Below are 27,995 nucleotides of genomic sequence, written 5' to 3'. Positions count from 1 at the left end.
AACACAAAAAAACCTGGGGACTTCCCTGGCAGTCCAGGTCAAAAAAAAAAAAAAAAAATCTGTAAATAAATACTGAACTCTAAGTGATGACATGAAGTATTTAAGAAGACTACTGGTATATTAAATTTACTTTGAAATCCATAAAAGAAACACAAGAATGAATGGGTAGATACATAGATAATGTGATGCCCAACTGGGGTATGTGTTAGTGTCGTCTCTTTGCAACTCCATGGACTGTATGTAGCCCACCAGGCTCCTCTGTCCGTGGAATTCTTCAGGCAAGAGTAGTGGAGTGGGTAGCCATTCTCTTCTTTGGGAGATCTTCCTGACCCAGGGATCAAACCTAGGTTTCCTGAACTGCAGATGGATTCTTTACTGTCTTAGCCATCAGGGACGCCCCCCCCCCCACCTCAGTTTTCAGATACTATAAAAATTCAGTTGTTATTGAGGAAACTGAGGCACCCTGGGGTGGGGGGTTGGTATTTGGGAATTCACTGCAAAACTTCTCTCAACTTTTGTATACTTTTGAAATTTTTCATAATCAAATGCTGGAGGAAATTGTGCTGGGTCTTTTGAAGCTGAAAATGTTACCCAGTTATGTAATTCTGTTATTTGGCTAGAAATTGTAATGGAACTTGTTAGTTAAACACCGACATGCCTCTGTCCATTGCTGGAGTAGGGAAAAGAAACTGAAGCTGCTTGAGAAATAGTATATCTCTAGTATGGGCAGCAAAATCTGTGAAAGATATATTGCACTGAGAAAAAAAAATTTTCCTTATCATGGATTTAGACAGTAATTATTTGTCCTTGGGAGTCATGTGTTTGTGTCCACGTGTCTGTTTGGCCTAAAAGTTACCCACAGGGAAACGAGAGGAAGAAAGTCGAGGTATATTTGCATACCATATTGACAGAAACCTTGGAAAGTACCAGACTTGGAGACTGAAGTCTGCCCTGGGACTCCCCTGCTGAAATGCCCCTAGAGTGTAAATCTAGGCTAAGAAACTCAAGACTTTGATGGGAAATATCCTGCAATGGGTCATTGTGTCCTTGGATTGCCGTTTGGGGAAAGGAGAACTCATCCTAGTTTGAAACCAACCCCAGAGAGTAGAGAGTTTCCACAAAAGCCAAGGGCAGATTTGTAGCAAGAGACCTAAAGAAAGGACTAATTAAAGGAAGAGAGGGCCACAATTCTCAAGAGAAGGAAACTAGGAACTAGGGTATGCCCAGGAAGAAACTCCTTCTGAAGAACCACTATAAAGGAATAATGTAATATTGATCAGCATAAAATTGTAGTGACCAGAAACATAATCTGAAAGTTTAAGTTAGAAAGTTATGGAGAAACATCATGAATGAGCTAGACCTAGAGCAGAGTTAGATCTTGTGGAAAGACACAAATCAAGGAGGAAAAGTGGGCAGAATTGTGGAATGACTGGCTTTCTTTTGATTGGAAGAGGTCAGAAGCTGACAACACAGAAGGAACTTGACCAAGAACTGTTAAAAGGTCTCAAAGTAGTATTCTGCATTTTCCATTCCCAGTGGCCCTGACGATAGGATATATACCACCTTAAGATAATGACTTCCCTGGTGGCTCAGATGGTAAATAATCTGCCTGCAATGCAAACAGGCCAGTGTTCAATCTCTGGATTGGGACGATTCCCTGAATAAGGGAATGGCAATCGACTCCAACATTCTTGCCTGGAGAATTCCATGGACAGAGGAGCCTGACGGGCTATCGTCCATTGGGTCTCAAAGAGTTGGACACGACTGAGTGACTAACATTTCAGTTTACTTCAAAGTAATGACAATATAATAAAAACGTGACAATGAAATACTTATAAGAAGTCTTCACTGTGGTATAAGGTCTCTGTACTTCAAAAGATGTCACAATGGATAAGAATAAATTTATGTATGAAAAGGATTAATTAGGGAATTCCCTGATGGCCTAGTGGTTAGAATTCAGCACTTTGACTGCAGAGGGTCAGGTTTGATCCCTGGTCAGGGAATCATCCTGCAGGTTTTGTGATGCAGCAAAAATACCAAAAAAAAAAAAAAAAAAGAGAGAGAGAGAGTCAATATATTCTGCACTTTTGAGGAAGTTTCTGGGTAACCCTAACCTGCAGCTTCTTCATTGACTCTGGTCAGCATGGGAAAAAATCAGAGTTACAGATCTACATGGTCTTGTCTGTATTATCTCTTATTTTTATGGCTTGATAAGAAGCCCCAGAAAATAGTCATTGTTTGCTCATCCTGCTCTTTCCTCAGCCTGGATGGATGAATGGATGGGCTTACCTGGACAATACAGGATGAGGATGGGGAATAAGACAGTCAGCAGTTATACTTCCCTTAATCATCTCCAAACTTTCAGTAAAGCATTTTATGTGAACTAGTTTTGTGTTGATGGCATGGAAGAAAAATTAAGGTGCAGTAATGCTGAATCTAGCCTTCCTCGTATCACTCCTTCACTGAGATCCGTGTGGCAGCAGTAACATCGTATCATCGAAGACAGTAGGTTCAGAGTTCTAGGTAGGGAAGAGCAGCCAAGTGAGTGAAACCCAAGGCATAACTGGGTGGTAAAGAGGGGATATGGATCACAGAGAAACTGCTCAGTAGTAGCTGAGATAAATCCCACTTTGTTCAAACATACTAGAGAACCATAAAAAGATGATAGAGCATTTCATCATATGGAATTCTAAATGGCCATGAAGTTCTACTCCATCTCTTAGACACAGTATCCATAATAAGCCAGGAAATATAAAGGGAACATAATTATTCCTCTCTACAAAGATCTCACCATCATGGCAGAAACTGAAGAAGAACTAAAGAGCCTCTTGAGGAAAGTGAAGGAGGAGAGTGAAAAAAGTTGGCTTAAAGCTCAACATTCAGAAAACAAAGATCATGGCATCTGGTCCCATCACTTCAAGGCAAATAGATGAAGAAACAGTGGAAACAGTGGCAGACTTTACTTTTTTGGGCTCCAAAATCACTGCAGATGGTGATTGCAGCCATGAAATTAAGACACGTACTCCTTGGGAGGAAAGTGATGACCAACCTAGACAGCATATTAAAAAAAGCAGAGACATTACTTTGCCAACAAAGGACCGTCTAGTCAAGACTATGGTTTTTCCAGTCATCGTGTATGGATGTGAGAGTTGGACTATAAAGAAAGCTGAGCGCCAAAGAATTGATGCTTTTGAACCATGGTGTTGGAGAAGACTCTTGAGAGTCCCTTGGACAGAAAGGAGATCCAACCAGTCCATCCTAAAGGAGATCAGTCCTGGGTGTTCGTTGGAAGCGCTGATGCTGAAGCTGAAACTCCAATACTTTGGCCACCTCATGCGAAGAGTTGACTCATTGGAAAAGACCCTGATGCTGGGAGGGATTGGGGGCAGGATGAGAAGGGGACAACAGAGGATGAGATGGCTGGATGGCATCACCGACTCAATGGACATGAGTTTGAGTAAACTCCAGGAGTTGGTGATGGACAGGGAGGCCTGGCATGCTGCAGTCCATTGGGTCGCAAAGAGTCGGACATGACTGAACAACTGAACTGAACTGATAAAGATCTCATAATGTATTAAGAAGAAAAAACACAGGTAATATCATTAACTAACAATGCAGGGGACTCCCCTGGTGGTCCAGTGGCTAAGACTCTGTGCTCCCAATGTAGGGGGCCTGGGTTCAACCCCTGGTCAGGGAACATGCTGCAACTAAGAGTTTGAATGTTGCAACTAAAGATTCCACATGCCACAACCAAGACCTGGTGCAGTCAGAGTGTGAAAGTGTTGGTCACTCAGTCGTGTCCTACTCTTTGTGACCCCACAGACTGTAGCTCACCAGGCTCCGCTGACAATAGAGTTCTCCATGCAAGAATACTGGAGTGGGTTGCCATTTCCTTCTCCAAGGGATCTTCCCAGCCCAGAGACTGAACCCAGGTCTCCCTCATTGTAGGCAGACTCTTTACTGACTCAACCACCAGAGAAGATATGCAGCCAAATAATAAAATAAATATTAAAAAATAATGCATATACTTAACTGTGGTAAATATGCAATATATTTCAGAAAAAGAAAAAATCAGTTCAAGCTGAGTAATATTCTGAAGGTTTCATGGAAATTATGATTTGCCACTTTTTGAATTCATGATTCCTATTTCTTCCAGGACGTATCTTATTATCCTATCCTTCCTTCTTGGCCCTAACACTTTTCTCAATGCTTGACATTAACTATATAGGTACCACTTAAGTGTTTATTGATTATTCTTAACTGGTCAAGACCACAAGCTATTAGTCCTGTTATCAATATTTCCTAAGTATAGACCATTATCACTGCTTCTGGTTCAAGATGTCAGAGTAGAAGGATGTATGTCCATCTCCTCCTGTGAGAGCACCAAAATTGCAACTAGCGGTTGAACAACCATCGACAAGAGAACACTGGAACCCACCAAAAAAACATACCTCACATTCAAAGACAAAAAAGAAGCCACAGCAAGACAGTAGGAGGGGTGCAATCACGATAAATTAAAACCCCATACCCGCTGTGCGGGTGACCCAAAAACTGGAGAACAATAATACCAAAGAAGTTCTCCTACTGTTATGAAGATTCTGAACCCCATGTCGGGCTTCCCAGTTTGGCGATCTGACAAAAGGACTGGGAATCCCCAGGGAATCTGATCTTGAAGGTCAGTGGGATTTGATTACAGGACTTCCATAGGACTGGGGGAAACAGAGACTCCAGTCTTGGAGGGCACAAACAAAAGTTTGCATGCACCAAGACCCAGAGGAAAGGAGCAGTGACCCCACAGGAGACTGAACCAAAACTACCTGCTAGTGTTGGAGGGTCTCCTGTGGGAGGTAGGGGGTGGTGGATCGACAGGCGCTCACCACAGGGACGGTGGCACTGGCAGCAGCAGTCTGGAAAGGTCCCTCTTGGTGGCAACCCTCTTGGAGGTCTCCATTAACGCCATCATAGAGCCTGCAGACCCTAGGTGGCCTCAGGCCAAAACAACTACCAGGGAGGGAGTATAACCCCACCCATCAGCAGATAGCTTCTTTCTTAGCTCAGTTGGTAAAGAATCTGCCTGCATTGCAGGAGACCTGTGTTCAATCTCTGGGTTGGGAAGATCCCCTGGAGAAGGAAATGGCAACCCACTCCAGTATTCTTGCCTGGAAAATCCCATGGACAGAGAAGCCCGGCATGCTACAGTCCATGGGGTCGCAAGAGTCAGACAGAACTTAGTGACTAAAACACCATAACATCAGCAGATAATTGAATTAAAGCTTTACTGAACAAGGCCCTGCCCACCAGAGCAAGACCCAGTTTTTCCCACTGCCCACAAGCCTCTTAGCCTCCTCCATCAGAGGGCACACAGAAGAAGCAAGAACCACAGTCCCACAGCAGCCTAAACAAAAGCCACATTACAGAAAGTTAATCAGGATGAAAAAGCAGAAGGTTATGTCCCAGATGAAGGGACAAGATAAAACCCCAGAAAAACAATGAAATGAAGTGGAGACAGGCAACCTTCTAGAAAAAGACCATTACCACTGCCTTAGTGGCTCAGGCCAGAAAGCTGGGTATCAGACCCTTCCTTACTCCACATATCCAAATAGATGCCCAGTCCTGTGTTTTCCATCTCCATCAGTCTTTTTAAAATCTCTTCTGTTGATTCAAATGGCCTTTATTATGTCTCCTAATTGCTCTCCATGCCTCCAGTTCTCCACTTTCTGCCTCCTGTCACTATCCTCCAATCCATTCTTCACAGTGCTATCGAGTGTTCAATACAAAACAGATACTAACTTTTGTCATTTCCCCATCCTCTAGTAGCTCTCTAGAGATGTCAATATAAAATCCAAGCTCCTCAGATGAAGAGTAGAAGCTCCCGGACCTGGCCCCTTCCTCTTACTTATATATTACTATTATACTTGTTCCTTTAGTCAGAAGGATTTTTGAGCTTTTATGCTATTTCATTTATTGGAAATATATTACTCCACATTTATTACAATTTGTCTAGCCTTTAAAATACAGATCAAGAATCCCTCCTCCAGAATATAATCCTTAACTTGCCTTTTCACCATAATATTTATCACATGGTGTTGCAAATACCTCCTTGTTTATGGGCTTTTCCATTGGTGACTTTCAAACTTCATTGACCCAGACTTAAGTAGTAAAAAAATATGTTTTTTAAATCACAACCCTAGGATACACTGAAGTAAAAATTCCATGAAGTAACATTGAACTTTATTACATGCAATGTACCCTGGTATTTACTATTCTATACTATTCTATTTCTTTTTTTTTAACTCAAGTTTCAACATACTGAATTGATTTCATGACCCATACTTTAAAAATACTGTCATAGATTGTGAACTTACATAGATTCTCAAGCATAGTAGATGCTCAAAGTAATTAAGAAGATGATATAAACAAAATCTCTGTCCTTAGCAATTAGCAGAGGTTAAACACATAGCAGTATTAAATAAAGATGCTTGATAAAAGGATAAATGCACACTCCTGGAGCAGACCATTCTCATGAATCATCATTTTCCCTCTATCATGTCCCTTTTTAAGAATAAGAGTTTCCTACAACACATTACATGTAATTTTACATTACAAAATATACACATGTAAGCACAGATACAGGGCTTCCCTGGTGGTGCAGCAGTAAAGAATCCACCTGCAATGCAGGAGACCTGGGTTCAGTCCCTGGGTTGGGAAGATCCCCTAGAGAAGGAAATGGCAACCCACTCCTGGGAAACCCCATGGACAGAGGAGCGTGGGGGGTTACAGTCCATGGGGCCGCAAAAGAGTCGGACATGACTTAGCAACTGAACAACAACAATAAACTACAGGTACAGATTTAGGCAAAACTGGAGAAGGACTTTGAAAATTGCTGCACTTGAAGAACATAATGAGATAGAGAGGCATGACTGCCAAAGGCCAACTGTTTGGTCTTCTCAAAAGAGGCCAAGGTCAGGATCTGGTTAGAAATTATCTTCTAAACGGCGCAAAGATCACTTACACTAACCAAGTTCACAAGATACTGATGAATAGCTAATGTTAACTAATATTTATTATTGAGTACTTCGTGTGTGTCAAAATATTCTAAGCACTTTTTATGACTCTATCCTAAAACAAAAAAAAACAAAAAAACAAAAAAACCAACACTGTGAAGTATGGTTATCTCCTGCTAATATCTCCATTTCAAAGATGAGGAAGCAACTGAGATATTAAACAGCTTTCCCAATGTTATACAGCTAGTGAGTGGTAAAAATGTTAGTAAAAGGATTGTAATTAAACTGTTGTAAAAATCTCAGAAAGGAGGACAATACACAAAGAATCGAAGAAAAAAAAAAATTTAAATACAAAGAGTTAAACCAGGGGAACTAATTTTTGGCTAGTAGGATCTCCAGAGAAAATAGAGATTTTAAATTATGGGGAAGAAATTAGCAAAGAAAAAAATGAGAATTTCTCAAATTCAAAAGATGAGTTTTGAGTTTCAAAGTGTCCTCTGTGTACCCAGAACAATGAAAGAAAAAGGTTCAATACCAAGGCACATTATAAAATACCAGAACACTGGAGATTAAAAAAGGATCTCCTGTAGTACTAACCCATGTACTAAATAAAAGAGGAAGTAAAAATGGACCTCTCACTATCACACCAAGTAAGCCACTGAAGAAATTTTTGCTTTTCTTCCCAACAACGTTGGGCTCATGCTTTTTAAAATCTTATATCTAAGGGAGGAATGCTTCCATCAGGGTTCAGAGGAGTTGGAAGCTGAAAGTTCCCCTGGCTCTCTTTAGCTCCCGGAGCTATAGAATTAAAGGCGGAAAAGGGACACCATAGTCATGTGGTGATTAATCCCAGTCATCAAAGGGAAATTCAGTTGCTGCTATACATGGGACATAGATGATGTTTGAAATCCAACTGAGGCAACTCAGTGAAGATAGCCAATATAAGCCCAAAAATAAGTCCATAGTGGACCAAGATCATTTGGGAATTAAGATTTAAGCCTTAAGTAGATAAAGAATGAAAGGTCAAGATGCTTAGAGGGATAAAGGGATGTGAAATGAAGGGTTGAAAAATGAAGTTATGAGTATCAACTTAGGCCTTATGGCCACCTACAGAAGGCAAGGTTAAGTAGTAGCTATACTTTACATTATTCTCACTCCCCACCCTACCCCCACCTTATATGAAGAGCATTGGCATTGGCTAACATTTTAAATTTAATTATCTTGTGAAGATATGATAGCCGATAGGACTGTGTGTGTCCAATGCATTGGGGACATTGACTGTATACAAGAAATAACGTGTGGATTTCCTGTAGGTCAGGAGACACCAGGAAGATATTGGGGCTTGAATTGTTTTTGCAGTCTTCCACCAAAAGGGAAGACTACTAACAAAGTATTGAGTTGGAGTGGTCAAAAAGTTCATTCAGGTTTTTCCATACGATGTCATGGAAAACACAAGTAAATAAATCCAATAAATAACACAGAAAGGTGCCAGAGTTTCCTTGTGAGGGTGTTGGTACGATACTGACGTCCCTTCTGCTCCCTGAAGGAACTGATGTGTGCTATGGGTGAGGCAGTTTAGAACACTGAGGGTAGTCAGTGCCAGTTGGAGAAGCATAGATGACCAAGACAAAGAGCAAGATTCATTCCTCCTCTATTCCTACTTCTAGCCCTCGATACCAGAGGAATGAGCCTTGCAAAAGAAAGAGGGAAAAAAATCCTGGAACCAGACACCCAGCCCAGTCTTTAGGGGACCAATGAGGGAGAAGGACTGAAAAATTAGTTATACTCCCTTCCTCATTTCACGTCCCCTTGGCTACAAGTCTGGCCCCATTGGAGGGGGTTTTAGGACACCAAAATTTTAGAAACTAGGCCAGGCTGGACTTTTGAGTATCTTAAAAGAGCAGAAAACTATGGAATCTTCCTGTGGAGAAAGGGTGTTTATTCAACATAGTACAGTGGGAGCAGTGGCTAGAGGAAAAATACAATATTTTGTGTTTATATCCCCACCAAGTTCAGATTTCTTAGTAACTTGGTCACATGAGTAGTATGCAGTTTATGATATAATGTTAAATGAATTAATCAGAACTTGAAACTATGCATATATAGCATATACAATTCTATGAGTAATCTGAATATATTAAACAAGGCTAGGAGCAGATAACTGAATTTTCTCTAAAGCACAATATTTTGTAGGATCAGCAATGATCATATATCTAATTAAACATGCATGCATCTATGTTTGGTCTCTCAGTCATGTCCAACTCTTTGCAATCCCATGGACTGTAGCTCACCAGGCCCCTCTGTCCATGGGATTTCCCAGGCAAGAAGAGTGGAGTGGGTTGCTCTTTCCTACTCCAAGGGATCTTCCCAACCCAGGGATTGAACCTGTCTCTCCTGTATTGCAGGCGGATTCTTTACCACTTTGCCATACTATTATACACACTTCTTTTTGCCATTTATTTAAGAAGTAAAATAAGTAAGATTGCTTTTCACAAACTCATACTAGACAATGGATACTTGGCCACCCTCTGTGGACTTATAAATTACAGGTTTTTGTTTTTTTTTTGCTTTGGTTGTTGTTTTTGAAAGATTAACACCATGGTACTTCAAAGAAGACTAAACAGAGTGTGATCTTCCAGTTCCTCCCTTTTCCATTAAAAATTGAGTATTATGCTTGACTTTTTCCATTATCTGCAATCATTCCAGTTTGCAGGGGGTCCATATATATAATTGTTAATAGTGCAGATATTGCACAAAACATGTCTTTGAGCCCTCTAGTGAAGATTCCTTTAGGCCCACCTGATGTTAAATCATCTACCATAACTTATTCTATCTCTCATTCCAATTTCTATGGCATCATTGGTAACATTTATACAAGTACTCTAATATATGAAGTCTTTCTCCCACATTGGAATATTTTAGGACACTGGAGCAGGGTAAGAATTTCCTGTGGCATATTGATACCATGCGTAGTAAAGCCTTTTAACCCCTTCTTAACCCAAGCCTAGTAAGAGATAAAAAGCTTATGGCTATCTTTTTTTAAATTTCAACCCTTGTGACCCCAATGAGAAATATATGTGAACTAGATAGCATAAAAATAAAGTAAGGCTCACCGAAGAATGACCTTTCAAATTACAGCTATTATTCTGTTACAATGACAATTTAGGTAAGTATTTATCTACCTTTAATAAATGGATAATATGTTATCCATGTTTTGAGTTTTTAATATTTATTTTAATTTATTTGGCTGCTCCAGGTCTTAGCTGAGGCATGCAGGTTCTAGTCCCCTGAGCAGGATCAAACCCAGGCCCTCTGCATTGGGAGCATGGAGTCTTAGCCACTGAACCACCTGAGAAATTCCTAACTGTGCAACTTTCATTTGTGCTTAGATAAGGGCTCATACACAATTAAGTCTCCTGATAATCAATAAAATTGTCATTTAGCATTTAAACATGTTATCTAATTTATTTTATTTAACAGAAAGCAAAGCAAAACCTAAGATAATTAAATCATACTAATACTATTTAAATGAATTGGACATTTGTCATCTCCCTGATGCAGTCCTTCTGTGCATTTTACTCAAAAGAACAACATTTAGTTCAAGGTCTGAGAATAAAATAACTTGAAAGTCTGCTTGACAAGGAAAAAAAAGCAAGAATCTTTACCAAATGAAAGAAACAGACAATTTAGCTTAACAGGGCTTCTACACATGTAGATGTGCAGTCACACTTTTGAAAAAGAAAATTTTTGTCCTGCTTTTTCCTGTGATCTTGGTCTAACAAAACTTATATAAGATGTTATAATTATTTGTTAATATTTTTAAATATTTTAGGAATCCCTTGACATTATTCCTATGACTTTTTTAAAAGGGAAGTTTTCACTTCTCCAAGTATTCAATCTTAATTGAGAAAATTCCATATTTTTCAAAGTTAATATTCAGACTTTTAGATAAGATTTCATAAATGGAGAATATAAGACAGTATTACAGTAAATAGATAATTTCACTTATATAAGAATAGACCTTAAGGACCAGACAGAGAAGGGGAAGGAGACAAACATGAAAGTGGGCCTAAGAAGAAAGGATATAGGCACATTTAAATGTTAATGTATTCAATACAACAGTTAATTTGAATAAAAATCTTTAGTAAATGTTACTTAAAAAAAATTGTTCTCAAAAAAAAAAATTGTTCTCACTTCAAGGAAGAACTCGAGGATGAAGGCAAAACAGTTTCACCTCTGGAGGAGATATCAATAAGAAGTAAATAAGTTTAAGAGTGGAGTAGGTGATCATTCACAATTATTCCCTAGGAGGACAGATCGGAAAGTGAGGCAATTCTTCTGTGATAAGCAGGCTCAGTTTGGTGAGTGAACACAGCAGACCCCAGATATGACAGGCCTCAGTGAAGACAAGTAGAGAGAAGTGAGGGGAGAGAATAAAAAGCCTCACTTGGGGTGAAGTGTGGGGCTGCCGCCGGTTACAGCATGACCACATCCCTGTTTGTTGTGGGAAATCCAGGGAGAAAAGAAAGAAGAGACTGTTAATATCCATTATACCACTTATTCAACACTCACTTCTCTTGGACTCTGTAAGTAGATTCCAAACAGGGCCTGGGTTTGGGGAGATGGCAGTTTACATTTAGTGCCTAAACGTTTGGGTGCTGAGCTGATTGAGAGAGAGAAAGAGGTACAGAGAAGGAGGGTAAGCTCCCAATTAGGAAGCTGGCTAGCTAGGCTTAGAGCTGTGTAAGAAAGCTAGAACTGAATCTGAGTTAAAATTTTCTGGGGAAAGCCAAGGATGCTGATGATTTGGGTTTGTCTATAAGAATAAATATTAAATATCATAGACATTACTTTGCCAACAAAGGTCAGTCTAGTCAAGGCTATGGTTTTTCCAATGGTCATGTATGGATGTGAGAGTTGGACTGTGAAGAAAGCTGAGCGCCGAAAAATTGATGCTTTTGAACTGTGGTGTTGGAGAAGACTCTTGAGAGTCCCTTGGACTGCAAGGAGATCCAACCAGTCCATCCTAAAGGAGATCAGTCCTGGATGTTCATTGGAAGCGCTGATGCTGAAGCTGAAACTCCAATACTTTGGCCACCTCATGCGAAGAGTTGACTCATTGGAAAAGACCCTGATGCTGGGAGGGATTGGGGGCAGGATGAGAAGGGGACGACAGAGGATGAGATGGCTGTATGGCATCACTGACTCGATGGACATGAGTTTGAGTAAACTCCAGGAGTTGGTGATGGACAGGGAGGCCTGGCATGCTGTGATTCATGGGGTCGCAAAGAGTCGGACACGACTGAGCGACTGAACTGAACTGAACTGAACTGAACTGAACTGATAAGAATACCTGTGTCCCATGGAATCTTGTCTTTTCAGCCATTGTACTGGGGATTAATTTACTCTGGCAAAAGATCATCTCCTCGGAGAAGGCAATGGCACCCCACTCCAGTACTCTTGCCTGGAAAATCCCATGGATGGAGGAGCCTGGTAGGCTGCGGTCCATGGGGTCACTAAGAGTTGGACCCGACTGAGCGACTTCACTTTCACTTTTCACTTTCATGCACTGGAGAAGGAAATGGCAACCCACTCCAGTGTTCTTGCCTGGAGAATCCCAGGGACCGGGGAGCCTGGTGGGCTGCCTTCTATGGGATCACACAGAGTCGGACATGACTGAAGTGACTTAGCAGCAGCAGCAGCAGAGGAAAATGCTGTCTCACTGGGAAAAGATCTGTTTGCTTCTTTCCTACCCAACATTTGGTTCTTTCTACCCAGTGGGTTTTTATCATGGCCACCGTGGGACAGGCCAGCCTGGATTACTCCTTTGCTGATTCTGGGTCTCATTTCACCAGCCAGGTTTAGACAGAGACAGCAAGAAAAAAAAGATCATCTCCTGATGTATTGATCACTCCCTACTCCCTGATGACATCCAGAGAACAATTTAATAGAAGAAAAACACCTGTGTTACACACATGTTGGTAGTAATGGGTTAACATGGATAAAGTAGGGACTTCCCTGGTGGTCCAGTAGCTAAGACTCTGCATTCCCACTGTAAGGGTTTTGGGTTCCATCTCTGCTGCTGCTGCTAAGTCGTTTCAGTCATGTCCGACTCTTTGCGACCTCATAGACGGCAGCCCACCAGGCTCCCCCGTCCCTGGGAGTCTCCAGGCAAGAATACTTGAGTGACTTGCCATTTCCTTCTCCAATGCACAAAAGTGAAAAGTGAAAGTGAAGTTGCTCCTAGGTTGCTCCTAGCGACCCCATGGACTGCAGCCTACCAGGCTCCTCCGTCCATGGGATTTTCCATCTCTGGTCGGGGAATTAGATCCCAAGCACCACAGCTAAAGAGTTCACATGACCCACCAAAAGATCATGCATGTTGAATCGAAGATCAAAAATTCAACATGCTGCACAGCCAAATAAATAAATAAAAATACATATTAAAAGAAAAACTCAAACATGGATAAGTTAATTTTTAGTCTCTTTGATTCTAATCACATGCTCATGGATGACAAGAAAACAGCAGTTTCCAATATCAGGAACCATGGAATGCTTGAACAAAAGTGGAAGCTTAAATGTTTTGGGGATTAATTGTGTTCTTGATGGTGTTACTGCAAAGTCATTTAACAAATATTTACTAGATATCAATCACATGCTAGACCCAGTAAGTTTCTTTGCAAAGTAAAGTATTTCATGAAGGAAATACCCCTTTGTATAGAAAGAAAGGAAAGAAAAAAAAAAAAAGGGAAAACATAGGACCAAACTGAGAGACTTAGGTCACAGTATCAGCTTTGCTAGTTAATTGCTGAAGAACCTCAAGCAAAGGGTGTTTTAAGTCAGGGATCTTCAGGGGGGCACAGGTGAACAGCTAAGATAGAAAATATGAGCATTCATATTCTCTTTTGTCTAAAAAATTAAAACTTAATAATAGCAATATTTAATACAGGAATTAAAAGGAGATATGAGCAAAAGTTCTTATGCACATGCATACCAAATTAAAAAAACCATGACAATGACTAGATTACCTGATTTCTAAAATCACTTTGTTCTAAAATTCTTGATTCTATATTATTTAAAGTACCTTAATTGCTCTTAAACTATATTAAAAAATAATACCATATCTATAGTAACATAAACTGCCTCATATATAACAAAATTTAACTTTATGAAGATATGTGAGAGAAAGCCATTTATTGGTTAAATGTGTCCTAACCCTACCAACACACCCTTTTTATCTGATGAAGCAGGTTCTCTTTGTATTATATGGTGCCAGTTAGCATGAGTTTCTTCCTCTTTGCTCATTAAATTCTGGATTCCCTCTAGCAACATTTTCAGAAGTAATTAATTTTACTAATTTGCACAGTGATTGGTAGCTCTAGCTTGTTAACAACTATATGTTGATATATTTCCTCAAAATTCTGATTTGAAGAAACATTACTATGAAGCTATCTTATTTTATCATCCTTTTAAGGAACAGTTTTATGAACTAAACACTTAACAGTATTATATAGCTGGTATAAAAACTCTTCAGTTTGTGTATCCAGATCATAGAAAGTTAAAGAGCCTTGTTTTGCATAGTGTTATGGGTAAACAGGTTACAAAAGAGGTGGCTGAAAACCAGTCCACTAGAATGACACTTTCACAACAATGTGAATATACTTAGTGCTACTGAACTGTATGCTTACCAATGATTAAGATTGTCAATTTTATGTTGTGTATTTCTTACCACAATAAAAAAAAAGACAGAATGATTGAAACAATATATCAGTTTAGAATGAATATTACTAGTCATAATTTTCACCACTGTTTATTCTTAATTATGTAATATCCTTTGGTGGCTCACACAGTAAAGAATCCGCCTGCAATGTGGGAGACCTGGGTTTGATCCCTGGGTTGGGAAGGTCCCCTGGAGAGGGCATGGCAACCCACTCCAGTATTCTTGCCTGAAGAATCCCCATAGACAGAGGAGCCTGGCGGGCTACAGTCCATGGGGATGCAAAGAGTCAGAGATGACTGGGCAACTAAGCACAGGATGTTTAATAACAAAGTGGCTTTGATAGTTTCTTCCCCCTCCTCCTATCCCGAAACTCTTCCACCTTAAGGTACAACACAAACAACAGCAAAAAAGTTTAAAACAGAGGAATAATGTTCATTTTTCTATTGGCTAAACCTGAAAAAAGAATTAACATTTGAAGTAATAACTTAATTATAAAATGTGAACTATCATAAGCATTGTTATATTACTCACCCTAAGTAGATGTACATAATTAAAGCAATTTTTACAAACTACAGTTTCAAAAAATAGACTGGGCATCCCTGACTGGTCACTTTGTAAACAAGAATAAGCAATTATAGTCCTCTTTTCTCTTTCTGACTAGTCTTTGCTTATAAATAATGACAGAATGCAAAACCAGAAATATTAATTTTCAACTAATGTTCTTTGTGCCAACTAAGTTGCTTCTCTTTATTCTGTGTATCATAATTTACCAGATGTAAAGAAGAGTGTAGAGTTAGCCACCATGTCTAAAAACTTCCAAAAGATTGATGTTTTTAATTATAAAAGAAACCAATATGTCCTCATTAAAAGAATAAATCTTTTTTTTAAATCCCTGATTAATCCCCATCTCCAAATTCTGTCTCTTACAAGTAGCCACAGTTAAACTAGTTGGTTATGCTTCCAGATGTTTTCTTTGTTTATATCAAAATACACTTCTTTATACAAGTAAAATTGGGCTTCCCTGGTGGCTCAGATGGTAAAGAATCTGCCTGCAATGCAGGAGACCTGGGTTTGATCCCTGGGTTGGGAAATGCCCCTGGAGAAGGAAATGGCAACCCACTCCAGTATCCTTGCCTGGAGAATTCCATAAACAGAGGAGCCTGGACTACACTTTCTGGGGTCGCAAAGAGTCGGACATGACTGAACAACTAACATTATGCACTATACAAGTAAAATAGCATTATAATGTTATATAACTTACTTTTTAACCTATTATATGGTAGGCATTTCCTTAAGTCAGTGCATATTAGCTAGGTCCTTTTGATGAATGTTTCAGCCATAAAGAAGGCTGAACCCGAAGAGTTGATGCTTTTGAACCATGGTGTTGGAGAAGACTCTTGAGAGTTCCTTGGACAACAAGGAGATCAAATCATTCGATCCTAAAGAAAATCAATCCTGAATATCCATTGGAAGGACTGATGCTGAAGCTCCAATACTTTGGCCACCTGATGCAAAGAGCCAACTCCTTAGAAAAGACCCTGATGCTGGGAAAGATTGAAGGCAGGAGAAGGGGATGACAGAAGATGAGATGGTTGGATGGTATCACTAACTCAATGGACATGAGTTTGAGCAAGCTCCAGGAGATGGTGAAGGACAGGGAAGCCTGGCGTGCTGCAGTCCATGGGGTTGCAAAGAATCGGACATGACTGAGCGAATGAACAACAATAGTGTATTTTCCCAAGTCAGTACATTTTAGCTTGCTCCTTTTGATGAATGTTTAGACTATTTCCAAAGTGCCAGTAAAATTAATCCTGCCTTGAACATCTTTGATCATTTATCTTTGCATTCTTGTGCAAATAGTTTTGTAGGACAAATACTTTTAAGTGGAACTGCTACTTCAAAGATGCACAAATTGAAATATGTTATATTTGTTAAAATTGCTAAATTGCCTCTCAAAAAGTACTAGTTGACACATCTATAGGTAGTATATGAGAACTGAAAAATGGAATGTGTGAACTGTTGGTACTGTCCCTCTTACGCTCTTTCTTTTTTTAAAATTATTTATTTGGCTGCTCTGGGTCTTAGTTGCAGCATATGGGATCTAGTTCCCTGATTAAGGATTGAACCTTGGTCCTCTGCATTGGGAGCCTACAGTCTTATCCACTAGACCACGAGGGAAGTCCCCTAAGCTATTTCTCTAACATTACTTATCAATTTTTATTTTCTTTCATCTCATATGAAAGTCATCTATCTGGGTAGGGGATTCTGGATAATTGTTCTGGGAACTGCACTCATACCCCACACCCCCACTATTTCCACTATGTGTTAAACAAATGAATTAACTGGTTATTGTTATTTGTTTGTAGAGAGGCATATATTTTGAAATAAAGACACATCAAGTACCTGCATTTTTCTTTTGGATCTCAAATTTTCTCCATCCACTTTCTGATAACCATCTTTTTAATACCATGTTTTGTTTTGTTTTGTTTTTTTAAATCCCTTCTGGAGGTTTCAGGACAGGATGACAAAATTTAGTAGCCCATATGCATTTGAACATGTACAAAACATATGGTTGCTAGTTCATTCCTAGTAATGTCATATTACTCTTTGCTATGGAGAAAAATGTCTTTTCCAAATTTCCTATTCTAGAATGAATGGTATACTAATACTACCTCATATTAATACAGAATTTTTATAGTTTATAAACCTCTTTCCTAAGTATCGTTCCATTTGCTTTTCACAACAACCCAATGCAATGAATGGGAAGGTATTATTATCTCCACTTAATAGAGGAAACAAGGTCTACCAAGGAGTAGAACTGAACTTTTCATACCACAATGCAGCCTCCTCCATATACCTCAGAACAGCAGATTCCTTTTGCAGAAATTATATTCTATGGCGGTAATATTCACATCTTAAATCCCCTTTAGAATAAGGTAAAATAAAAATTTTAAAAGAAGGGGAAAACCCTAAAAATATATTTTTTCCTTTCTGGTAATTTTACTATTACCTTTCTGAAAGAAGTCATTCATTTAGCTTTTAGCTAAACCAGTGAAACACGTATTCTGTGACTTTTTTTCCATTTTATTTTTATTTTATTTATTTTTGGCCACACTGTGCAGATATGCAGGATCCTAGTTCCCAGACCAGGGATCCAACCCATGCCCCTTGCACTGGGAGCACAGATTCTTAACCACTGGACCACCAGAGAAGCCCCATGACATTTTAAATAAATATGCATGAAGAGTTCTAAAACAAGGCAATTAAAACTGTAACCTCAATTCTGCAAGCAGATAATACTAAATGTTAGTCACAAAATGTATAGGTGTCATCATATTTTTTTCATGTTCAGCTTATTTCTTACTCATCATATGCATGCTGTGCCGTGCTTAGTCGGTCAGTCATATCCGATTCTTTGCAACCCCATGGACTGTAACCCCCCCAGGCTCCTCTGTCCATGAGATTCTCCAGGCACTATACCAGAGTGTGTTGCCATGCCCTCCTGCAGAGGATGTTCCCGACCCAGGGATCAAACTTGCATCTTTTATGTTTCCTGCATTGGCAGGTGGGTTCTTTACCACTAGTGCCACCTGGGAAGCCCATAACTGACCATGAAGTCATATAAAGTCATAAACTCTGTTTCAGATTTGCTGCAGTTAAGACAAATCCCTTTTGATTTCTTGTTTTAAGAATCATAATTGCCAGTCAGCTATTGACCAATCTACAGGTAAGAGTTTTGGAAAGAAAAACTTGAATGAATGAATGAATCTTGCCATTCTGAATAAATGATTATATAAAAAAAGATTGTTTTCCATTTTTGATCTATAATGTTACTAGTGACATTGATTTCAGTTTCCTTCTTAATATTTTGATCATAATTTCTTGTGCTTCATTAAGGCTTAAAGGAAAGGTATCTGAGCATTCTCAGTACCTTTTCTGATCTTTATCTTCACGAGGGCCATATCCATGTAGTGAAATACTGAGCTGAGAATCTGGAGACCTGGGCTCTTGTCTAAGCTGTATGAGTGAGTCAGTGAAGCCGCTCAGTAGTGTCCGACTCTTTGCAACCCCGTGGACTGTAGCCCACCAGGCTCTTCCATCCATGGGATTCTCCAGGCAAGAATACTGGAGTGGGTTGCCATTTCCTTCTCCAGGGGATCTTCCCAACCCAGGGATCGAACCCGGGTCTCCTGCATTGCAGGCAGATGCTTTAACCTCTGAGCCACCAGGGAAGCTGTATACTGAGTGTGAATTTGGTTAATTCTCTTTTCTGGGTTTAGTTTTCTCATCTTTAAAAGAAGGAAGTGTGTTAGTTCTACACTGTCATCCCAATGGTCCATTTTAGCTCTAGTATCATCATAGTAAAACCTATTAACCAACATTTGTTGAGACAAGACATTCTAATTTATAGACATGTAGGAAAAATTGTGGATAATTTGGCCTTAGAGTAGGAAATGAAGCAGGGCAAAGGCTAATAGAGTTTTCCCAAGAGAACACACTAGTCATAGCAAACACCCTCTTCCAACAACACAAGAGAAGACTCCACACATGGACCTCACCGGATGGTCAACACCGAAACCAGATTGATTATATTCTTTGCAGCCAAAGATGGAGAAGCTCTATACAGTCAGCAAAAACAAGACCGGGAGCTGTCTGTGGCTCAGATCATGAACTCCTATTGCCAAATTCAGACTTAAATTGAAGAAAGTAGGGAAAACCACTAGACCATTCAGGTATGACCTACATCAAATCCCTTATGACTATACAGTGGAAGTGAGAAATAGATTTAAGGGACTAGATCTTATAGACAGAGTGCCTGATGAACTATGGATGGAGGTTCGTGACACTGTACAGGAGACAGGGATCAAGACCATCCCCATGGAAAAGAAATACAAAAAAGCAAAATGGTTGCCTGAGGAGGCCTTACAAATAGCTGTGAAAAGAAGAGAAGCCAAAAGCAAGGGAAAAAAAGGAAAGATATTCCCATTTGAATGCAGAGTTCCAAAGAATAGCAAGGAGAGATAAGAAAGCCTTCCTCAGCGATCAATGCAAAGAAATAGAAGAAAACAGAATGGGAAAGACTAGAGATCTCTTCAAGAAAATTAGAGATACCAAGGGAACATTTCATGCAAAGACGGGTTCGATAAAGGACAGAAATGGTATGGACCTATCAGAAGCAGAAGATATTAAGAAGAGGTGGCAAGAATACACAGAAGGACTGTACAAAAAAGATCTTCACGACCCGAATAATCATGATGGTGTGATCACTCACCTAGAGCCAGACATCCTGGAATGTGAAGTCAGGTGGGCCTTAGAAAGCAGCACTACAAACAAAGCTAGTGGAGGTGATGGAATTCTAGTTGAGCTACTTCAACTCCTAAAAGATGATGCTGTGAAAGTGCTGCACTCAATATACCAGCAAATTTGGAAAACTCGGCAGTGGCCACAGGACTGGAAAAGTCCAGTTTTCATTCCAATCCCAAAGAAAGGCAATACCAAAGAATGTTCAAATTACTGTTGAAGAAGTTGTTGGAGAAGACTCTTGCGAGTCCCTTGGACTGCAAGGAGATCCAACCAGTCCATCCTAAAGGAGATCAGTCCTGGATGTTCATTGGAAGGACTGACGCTGAAGCTGAAACTCCAATACTTTGGCCACCCCGAAGAGTTGACTCATTGGAAAAGACCCTGATGCTGGGAGGGATTGGGGGCAGGATGAGAAGGGGACGACAGAGGATGAGATTGCTGGATGGCATCACCGACTCGATAGACATGAGTTTGAGTAAACTCCGGGAGTTGGTGATGGACAGGGAGGCCTGGCGTGCTGCGATTCATGGGGTCGCAAAGAGTCGGACACGATGGAGCGACTGAACTGCCTGACTGACTGAAACAGGGGCTTCCCAGGTGGCTCAGTGGTAAAGAATCCGCCTGCCAACGCAGAAGACTTTGGTTGGATTCCTGGGTCGGGAAGATCCCTGGAGAAGGAAATAGCAACCCACTGCGGCATTTTTGCCTGGTAAATCCCATGGACAGAAGAGCCTGGCGGACTGCAGTCAACTGGGTAGCAAACGTCTGACAGGACTGAAAACTGGGGACGGAGACACGCAAAGAGTGGTTTATACTCTGGGTCAGTTTCAGCAGCTACTAAACACTAACAAGCCCTATGGCCCAAATCGGGTAACATCCTGTGCTGTGGTTTGAGCCACTAGGACTTGAGACATGTAGGAGCAAAACAGGTCACCTGAGGTATTATTGGGTAGCAATTTCGGTACACTAAACTCTTGCGTGGGCTTCCCTTGTCGCTCACTCAGTAAAGAGTCTGGCCGCAACGCAGGAGACCTGGGTTCCATCCCTGGGTTGGGAAGATCCCCTGGAGAAGGAAATGGCAACCCACTCCAGTATTCTTGCCTGAAGAATCGCATGGACAGAAAAGCCTGGCAGGCTACAGTCTATGTGGTCGCAAGAGTCGGACACGACTGAGTGACTAAGTGCAGTGCAAACTCTTGCGTAATAAACTTAAAGTGAAAACAGAGTACCTAAGTCTCACACCCGTATACATATTGTTAAAAAATATGAAAGAAAAACGATGTTAAACAAAATATAAACAAAATAAGTGAAAAATTCTCCGGAAACCACAACTCAATCCTTGTATTTTACCGACGGGGCTTTGGTGTTTGAATCTACCGTCCAGGCCAAGTGAAAAGTTTTTCTTCCACTCCCAAACATCGCTAAGGGGGAAGACAAAACTGCCATAAGGTATCTATATATTCAAATCAAGCCGAAAGAAACTCTCTTCCAGCCAGCGAGCGTCTTAACAGAAAACACCCCTTCGCGGCCTCCTCCAGCAACGCAAGCCTGCGAAGGGACAGACTGCGCTCGCTGTGGCTAGGCAACCGTCCGAGCCCGCCCTCCCGTCTTAGCCCCGCCTCTCAAGACGCTTCCACCACCCGGCGCCTCGAACCTTCTCCTCTCATTGGCCAGCTACAGGCCAGGGGTGGGCGGGGGAAATGCGTCAGAAAGTGGGCTCACTTCCGGCCTGGGAGCGCGCGGGTTGATTCGTCCTCCCTCAGCCGCGGGTGCTCGCAGCTCGGAAATGGCGGGTAAGTTCCCGGGAAAAGTTTACCAAGGGGAGGGGGCGGGCAGGTTTGGGAAAGAACACCGAGACGGAGGTGACAGTACCCGCCTGGAACTTTCGAGCTCTTGCCTGGGTTCTAGAAGGCCTGTTTCAGCCTGGGAGCGCGGAACTCTCAGCCCAGCTCCTTTTCCGCTGAGATTCGTGTCCCCGCCCCCAACTGCTCGGGGTTCTGCACCTTCTGCGGGCAACTCGGACCCTAAGAGGGACCAAGAGCCCAGGAAAAAGCGTGGTGATTTGGTCTTGTAAGGTGCCAGGTGCCTGGACGCCTGTTTCTCTTCTCGTTCTCTTTGCCCACTGCTGCCCCAGCCTCTAGTCTGAGCCTGTTCCCGCCAGCTGATTTTAATGCTCAGACCCCCCTCTTCCAGGTCTTCCCTCCACCCTGTACTTCAACTTCTGAGCTGGCGCAGTGCTGCCTTGCCCTGCGCCAAGGCTCTCATTTGAGTCTTGTTTGACTTCGTAGTAGTCCCCTTAATGTCTCACACTTCAGTAGTCCTAGGACCTATGTAGATTTCCTTTGAGAAAGAGGGACTAAACTTCTCTTTTAGGGGATGTCTAATATAATTATGTGTTTATTCTATTCTGCTTTCTTTAATCTCTTAAATTTACAGCGTTTAATAACTAGTAATTGCCATTATTTTGTACGTGTATTAAGATTGTTTTGGTGTGGTATATGCCTCCCCCCCCCCACCCCCCCACCCCCCGGTTACATATATTTTGAAGTGATGGACAGTTTCTTTTTATCTTTTCCCAGTGCCTTCCTAGTAATCTCAGTAGACTTTTATGGATGTGCTGGATAGACAGAGTATAGCATGAGCTCTACAGATGTTTAATGAAGACCTCTTCTACCAGATAGAGATTGTAGGATTTTGGGGTCCATTGGTACTGTCTTTAGAGGGGGGACCCATGTATTGCACAGGGTGAACTGTTATAAGAATTCCCCCTAATTTCAAATCTCAGTCCCACCATTTAGTAATCAAGTGACCTTTAAGCAGCCAAACTTCTTTCTAAGCCTGAGCTTTTGAATATGAAAGGGGGCTGGTAAAGTATCTACTTGTGGAATTGTGAGGGTTAAACTAATGTATGATTTGTTTTTAGATTATACATAAATTCTTTGAGGTGGCTTCTGTTATCTCATTTTTATGGATAAGGTTTGAGGTAGGTTTTATTGTACTCTTTTTATCCGTTGGATCAGAGAAGCCAAGTAATGTGCTCTAGTTCATAGATGCAGTAAGCAAATGATGAAGCCTGGATTTGAATCCAGCAATTCTGACTCCAAACCGTTAATCTATACTGCTTCAAGTGTTCCCCATTTTCTGTGTACCTGTGTTGTAATCACTTACTGAAGTTTATGGCATGTCATTGTACCCTGTTTTTCATTTCTGCTCATGACTTTTTTACCTGAGTTTTCCCTAATTTTTATGACTATTTTGTCAGGAGATTTATTGCCATCTTTGCTTGAAAGTTTCTCTTGATAATGGTTTCTTCCATTTTTAATTATCATATACATTGATGGATAGCCACCTTGTAGTAAAACCATTTGATTATTCCATTAGCCTATGTCTTTGTGCACATGGTTAAAAAAGAAAATTTTCTTTCCTAATCATGTCCTCATTCCTTCTCTTTTATACTAGAAATAGCAGTGTTTACTGGTTTCTTGTGTATCCTTTGTGAGATTATCTTTCTATGTATTATTAGTTGTTGGTTTTGAAATGAAAGTACTTTAGGTATAGTTTTTCCAGTATTATGAATAAATTGCTATCTTGTAATTATTGAAGGACGTTCTCAACCTGGATTCTTAGTGGAGCAGTAGCATCCTTTTTATATTTCTTTTTAAAAGGCTACTTAGGTATAAATCCTAGCAGGTAATTTATATTAATATTAAATATGTAGAAATGTCAGTAGTCTGTTAATTATCAAGTTTACTCATTTATGAAAAGCCAGTCTGGTTCACAAGCCACTATCTCAAAAGGGATGTTTATTCTGTTTTATAATGAGACAGTCATATACTCAGTACATTTATGTAGGAGTATTTGGAAATCTATGATCTGTTACCATAGTTAAAGACTTACCTTTATTCCACTTCTAGTAAGAATCCATTTTTTTTTAGGTTTGATTAATTAAATCACTTCTAACCAGTCTTTTAAAAATCCTTTTTCTTAGGATTTGGTGCTATGGAGAAATTTTTGGTTGAATACAAGAGTGCAGTTGAGAAGAAACTGGCCGAGTACAAATGTAACACCAACACAGCAATTGAACTAAAATTAGGTATGTATGCATTTTCTAAGTACTATTAGGAGTATGAAATGGAATTTTGTGTAAGAGCAGTTGTTCATGGCATTTGTATGGCTTATTTTATTGTTTACTGCAATTTATGTTTAGTTTTCTATACTAATTGAGCACATCCAGATTTTATGAAGTCTTGATTTATGTCATGGAGTGGGTAGATGTTTGAGAGATGGCAGAGTTTACATGTCAAAGGTTCAGTGTGGCAAAATAATGATAAGTAGAAATGGTCTTAACTTCTTAAAAACATTTACCTTTACCTTTTTGATTATAAAAATAGAAAATAAGTGTTGGTGAGAATGTGGAAAGACACTCCTGGTGGGAACATAAAACGATACAATTACTTTGGGAAACAGTTTGGCAGGATCTTAAAAAATAAACATATATTTGCTATATGACTGAACAGTTCAACTCCTCGACATCTACCCAAGAGAATTTAAAATGTTTGTCCATACAAAAACTTGTATGTGAATGTTCACAGAAGTATTATTCACAATAGCCAAAGGAAATAACCTAGATACCACCCAGCTGGTAAATGGTTAAACAAAGTGTGGTATATCCATGTGATGGGATACTATTTGACATTAAAAAGGAATGAAGGGCTGATACATGGTACAACATAGGTGAACCTCAAAAACATTCTAAAGTGAAAGAAACCACACCTACTGTATAATTCCATTTGTGTGAGTGTTCAGAAAAGGCGAATGCACAGAAACAGAAAGGTTAGTGGTTACCTCGGTCTGAGGGTGGCAACAGAGAATGACTGCAAATGAGATTTCTTTTGGGTAATGGCAGTATTTTAAAATTAGATTGTGGTAGTGGTACACAAGTCTAAATTTACTAAAAATTTTAAAATTATACTCTTAAAACAGTTGAGTTTGTGGAATGTAAATTTATAGTTCAATAAGGCTGTTTAAAAAAAATAACTGTGCTAATGAGGTCTGGTTTCGTCACTTCCCATTCCTTAGATTTTTCATCTTTAAAATGGAATTAATATTATTTGTAGTGAATTAAATATGAGGTGAAATACAAGTGCTTGAAAAACTTGATTTAGACTATCACAGTAAATGTTAGCTATAATTATTTAAAACAGTACAGACATAACGAATACAGAGAAGGTGATAAAGAAAATACTTGTGTCCTGACACCTCACTAAAAAGATATTACTGATCAAAGTTTTTTTTTCTTGTCCATACATTGTTTCTTTAAAACCAGGATCCTGTTGTAAGGCTGTTTTGTTATTTAGCTAACAATATCTTGAATATCATTGTTTGTAACTATATAGATCTACCTCATTATTTTAAATTATGTAATTCAGGATGACTGTATCATAACTTACCTAAGTTATGCTACTTTTTTAAACTTACTCTCTGTTGTGAGATTTGCTTCTCCTTTTTTGCTATTAAAAGTGATTCTCCAGTAAATACCCTTGTGTATGTATGTACCCACTTGTGTGAGTGATCCATAGAATGTGTGGCTATAAGTTGAAATACTGGATCAGAATTTTTCAGTTTCAACACTATTAACATTTTGGGTTAGATAATTGTTAGGAGATGGCAACCCATCCCAGGTGGCACTAGTGGTAAAGAACCCATCTGCCAGTGCAGGAGACATTAGAGACACGGGTTCTATCCCCGGGCCTGGAAGACCCCCTAGAGGAGGAAGTGGCAGCCGGCTCCAGTGTTCTTGCCTGGAGAATCCCATGGACAGGAGCCTTGTGGGCTGCAGTCCAAAGAGTTGGACATGACTGAAGCAACTTAGCAGCAGCCAGTATTTTTGCCTGGGAAATCCCATGGACGGGGTTACAGTCCATGAGGTCACAAGAGTCGGAACAACTTAGCAACTAAACAACAAAAGAATTCTTTGTTATTTTGTGCTTTGTAGGATGTTTAGCAGCACTCTTGGTCTGATGACTAGATGCCAGTAACATTCTCCTCCAGTTGTGACAACCAGAAATGTCTCTGACATCGCCATACCTCCTAAGGATGGTGTGTGACATTGTCTCTGTTTAAGGACCACTGTGCTGGATCAAAGGGTTACGGGCATATTCTACTTTAGTAGCTGTCGTTAAATTGCCTTCCAGAAAAAGTACGTGTGCTTATACTGGTACAGTCTCACATTTGAGATAGTCCTTTTACCTCTGCTCTGATCAGTGTTGCATATTATCATTTTTTAAAAAAGCAAAAACACCTTGCCCCTGTGATGTGTGAAAGGTAGCTTATTTCTGTTTGCAGTTGTGAGAAACACAGAACTTAAAATTTACTATTTTCTAAAGTGTATAGTTCTGTAGTGTTTAGTGTACTCTGATTGTTGTGCAACTAGTCTCCAGAACTTTCTCATCTTGTAAAATTGAAACCATATCCATTAAAGAAAGAACTCCTTATTTTCCCCCTCTCACTGGCCCCTCGCTAATACCTTTCTACTGTTTTAAAATTTGACTGCTAAAAAAAAAAAAAATTGACTGCTTTAGATACCTCATATAAATGCAGGCATACGGTATTTGTTGTCTTGCGACTGGCTTATTTCTTTTAGCATAATACCCTTAAGATTCATCCATATTATAGCACTTGGCAGAAATTCCTTCCTTTTAAGACAGGATAATATTACATTATATATATATGTATATATATTATATATAATGTAAATATTATAATATTCTTGTATTTATATATAGTATATGTAATAACTATAAAATTATTATATTATTTATAATATGTTTATATTATATACATTACATTATATAGAGAGAGACATATACATACACACAACATTTTTATTTATCCATTCATCCACTGATAGATATTTAAATTGCTTCCTCCTCTTGGCTATTTGAATAATGCAGCTGTGAATAGGGATGTGCAAATATTTTTTTCTCTTTGAAATCCAGTTTCAAGTTCTTTTAGATATGTATCCAGAAGTGGGATTGCTGGATCATATAGTAATTATATTTTTTAATTCTTTGGGGAACCCCCATAATTTCCATAGTGGTTATTACAGCTCCATTTTATATACCCACCAACAGTGCACAAAAGTTGCAGTTTCTCCACATCCTTGCCAACACTTACTGTTTAGTGAGGTTTTTCTTTTTCACTGTGTTTTTGACTAATTTTTGATTTGATAATTAAAATTGATTTTTAATTCTAAGAGAAGTATATCCTTTATATTTAAAAGAACCAGCCCTCCTTTTGTCATATTTTGTGAGTACTTTGACCCCTGTTTTGACTTTTGTTATGTAGAAGTTAAAATTTTTTATCTAGGGAAATTACTTTTTCTTTTATGAGTTTTCATTGTGTCTTATAAGAAGGGCCTTCCTGCTCTAAGATTATGAAAAGATTTATCGATTGTTTATTTTAATAATTAAAAAATTTTTTTCTTTTTTAATTGAACCTTTGAATCTTTATCTTGATAAGGCATAGAGTAGGAATCCAGCTTTATACTTTTCCAGATGGTTTAGGCAGTTATCTGCCTGCCAATTTGTTGTCTCTTAAACAATTAAAATTTCTTTTTTTAATCACACTAAAGTATCATATATATTCTTGGGTGTACTTTGAGGCCTTTTGTTCCCCCTGAGCCATTAGTGTACTGTTATAATAAATATGATTAGTATATGGTGTAACTAGATCCCACTCATTACTCTTCAACTTTATCTAATGCTTATCCTTCTAATGAACATTTTATTTTACTAAGTTCCAAAGATGTTTTGTTAATTTTTTTAAATTGAGATCCTATTAAAATTTAATATGGAGAAAAGTAATATCCTTACATTATTGAGTCTTCCTTACTAATAGCAAGCATATCTTTCTATTTATTAAGGCCTTTTTTATGTCTAACTGTAGAGTTTTAAATTTTATGTATA

At 39.4% G+C, this 27,995-nt stretch overlaps 1 protein-coding gene and 1 non-coding gene across 2 annotated transcripts in view; one reads left to right on the top strand and one right to left on the bottom strand.

Moving 5' to 3' along the window:
• Window positions 1-18,884: 18,884 nt before the first annotated feature.
• On the bottom strand, window positions 18,885-18,956 carry TRNAC-GCA. The gene has a single exon. It is a non-coding gene; the product is annotated as a tRNA-Cys (tRNA).
• Window positions 18,957-21,729: 2,773 nt separating this feature from the next.
• HAT1 (histone acetyltransferase 1) overlaps window positions 21,730-27,995 on the top strand; it is a 39,311-nt gene continuing 33,045 nt past the window's right edge. The window contains exons 1-2 of the mRNA XM_043894326.1: window positions 21,730-21,821; window positions 24,017-24,121. Of these exons, the coding sequence (XP_043750261.1) occupies window positions 21,815-21,821; window positions 24,017-24,121 (112 nt within the window). The 5' untranslated portion in view covers window positions 21,730-21,814. The remainder of the gene's footprint in view (window positions 21,822-24,016; window positions 24,122-27,995) is intronic.

Source organism: Cervus elaphus, chromosome 33, assembly GCF_910594005.1.
Source record: "Cervus elaphus chromosome 33, mCerEla1.1, whole genome shotgun sequence".
NCBI lineage: Eukaryota > Metazoa > Chordata > Mammalia > Artiodactyla > Cervidae > Cervus > Cervus elaphus.
Note: the sequence above shows the minus strand (reverse complement) of the source record. Positions and strands in the feature narration are given on the sequence as shown.